We start from the raw sequence: 2,140 nt of genomic DNA on the forward strand, positions 1-2,140 counted from the left end.
TAGGGGCAGGTTTGGGTCAGGTTTGGGGCAGGTTTGGGGCAGGTTTGGGGCAGGTGTGGGGCAGGTTGGGGGCAGGTTTGGGGCAGGTTTGGGGCAGGTTTGGGGCAGGTTTGGGGCAGGTTTGAGGCAGGTTTGGGGCAGGTTTGAGGCAGGTTCGGGGCAGGTTTGGGGCTGGGGGAGACGCCATGGGGCAGAACCCTGCGTCCCACACCCCACACACCTTGACCAGCCCTTGGCTGAAGAGCATCTCCACGATCTCCTTGAGCAGGGGCAGCACCCCGCCGTGGTGGACGCCGATGCCGCGCTGCAGCAGGTCCGAGAGCTGCAGCACCTGGGGAAGGGGGAAAAATGGAGGGGAAATGTGGTGGGAACACGGAGGGAACATGGAGGGAACACGGAGAGAACATGGAGAGAACGTGAAAAGAACAGGGAGGGAACATGGAGGGAACACGGAGAAGGAACATGGAGGGAACACGGAGAGAACGTGAAAAGAACATGGAAAACAACATGGAGGGACATGGAGAGAACATGGAGGAGGAACACGGAGGGGAAACATGGAGAGAACATGGAGGGAAACATAGAACATGGAGGGGGAACATGGAGGGGGAACATGGAGACAATGTAGAGGGAACGTGGAGAGATTGTGGAGGGGAAGATGGAGAGAACATGGAAGGGGAACACGGAGAGAATGTGGAGAGGGAACATGGAGAGAATGTGGAGGGGGAACATGGAGAGAATGTGGAGGGGGAACATGGAGAGAATGTGGAGGGGGAACATGGAGAGAATGTGGAGGGGGAATGCAAAGGAGAGAATGTGGAGAGAATGCAAAGGGGAAGACGCAGAAAACATGGAGGGAACATGGAAAGAATATGGAGAGAACACGGAGAGAACATGGAAGGAAGAGGGAAAGAACGTGGAGGGAACACAGAGCAAGGCTCCTCCACACCCCACAGTTTTTTCCCCCAAAACCCCGGGCAGGTATTTTTCCCCCCCAAACCCCGGGCTGTTTTTCCCCCCAACCCCCGGGCCGGTTTTTCCCCCCAAGCCCCGGGCAGGTTTGCGGGGTGCGCACCTGCGGCAGGCGGCGGCTGCTGTACCTGCCCGCGGTCAGCGAGACCCACGGGATGGACCCCAGACCCTCCGGACCCTGCTGTACCTGCCCGGGGTCAGCAGGACCCTCGGGGCGGCCCCCAGCCCCTCCAGACCCTGCTGTACAGGCATGGGGTCAGTGGGACCCCTGGGGCAGCCCCCAGCCCCTCCAGATCCCCGTACCTGCCCAGAGCAGCCCCCAGCCCCTCCAGACCCTGCTGTACAGGCATGGGGTCAGTGGGACCCTCGGGGCAGCCCCCAGCCCCTCCAGACCCTGCTGTACAGGCATGGGGTCAGTGGGACCCTCGGGGCAGCCCCCAGCCCCTCCAGACCCTGCTGTACAGGCATGGGGTCAGTGGGACCCTCGGGGCAGCCCCCAGCCCCTCCAGACCCTGCTGTACAGGCATGGGGTCAGTGGGACCCTCGGGGCAGCCCCCAGCCCCTCCAGACCCTGCTGTACAGGCATGGGGTCAGTGGGACCCTCGGGGCAGCCCCCAGCCCCTCCGGACCCCCGTACCTGCCCGGGGTTGGAGCCCCCCATGGTGGGCTGCCGCGCCCCGAAGCTCTGCGCGTGTTTGCTGCTCTGCTCCTTCTTGGCCTCCACGGCTGCGTAGTACCTGGGCAGGTGTGGGGCAAATATGGGGCAGGTGAGGGGCAGGGGAGGGGCAGGGGAGGGGCAGGTTTAGGGCACTTTGGGGCAGGTGTAGGGCAGGTACACAGGCAGAATTTTGGGGCAGGTTTGGGGCAGTTTCGGGCAGGTTTTTTGGGCAGATTCGGGCAGGTTTTTGGAACACATTCAGGCGGGTTTGGGGCAGGTTTTTGGGGCAGTTTGGGGCAGTTTGGGGCAGTTTTGGGCAGATTCAGGCAGGTTTTTGGGGCAGATTCGGGCAGGTTTGGGGCAGGCACAGGGCAGGCTTTTCGGGCACTTTTGGGCAGGTTTTTGGGACAGATTCGAGCAGGTTTGGGGCAGTTTGGGGCAGTTTTTTGGGGCAGGTTTGGGCAGGTTTTTGGGACAGATTCGGGCAGGTTTGGGGCAGTTTGGGGCAGTTTT

The 2,140-nt window shown here is 61.9% G+C and overlaps 1 protein-coding gene across 1 annotated transcript in view; it reads right to left on the reverse strand.

Moving 5' to 3' along the window:
* LOC120506892 (helicase SKI2W-like) overlaps positions 1 to 1,706 on the reverse strand; it is a gene marked incomplete at its 5' end in the record, with an annotated part of 3,933 nt that extends 2,227 nt beyond the window's left edge. The window contains 2 exons of the mRNA XM_039718997.1: positions 221 to 331; positions 1,607 to 1,706. Of these exons, the coding sequence (XP_039574931.1) occupies positions 221 to 331; positions 1,607 to 1,706 (211 nt within the window). The remainder of the gene's footprint in view (positions 1 to 220; positions 332 to 1,606) is intronic.
* Positions 1,707 to 2,140: the final 434 nt, after the last annotated feature.

The sequence above is a fragment of the Passer montanus genome, unplaced genomic scaffold (assembly GCF_014805655.1).
Source record: "Passer montanus isolate IOZ18808 unplaced genomic scaffold, ASM1480565v1 scaffold1047, whole genome shotgun sequence".
NCBI lineage: Eukaryota > Metazoa > Chordata > Aves > Passeriformes > Passeridae > Passer > Passer montanus.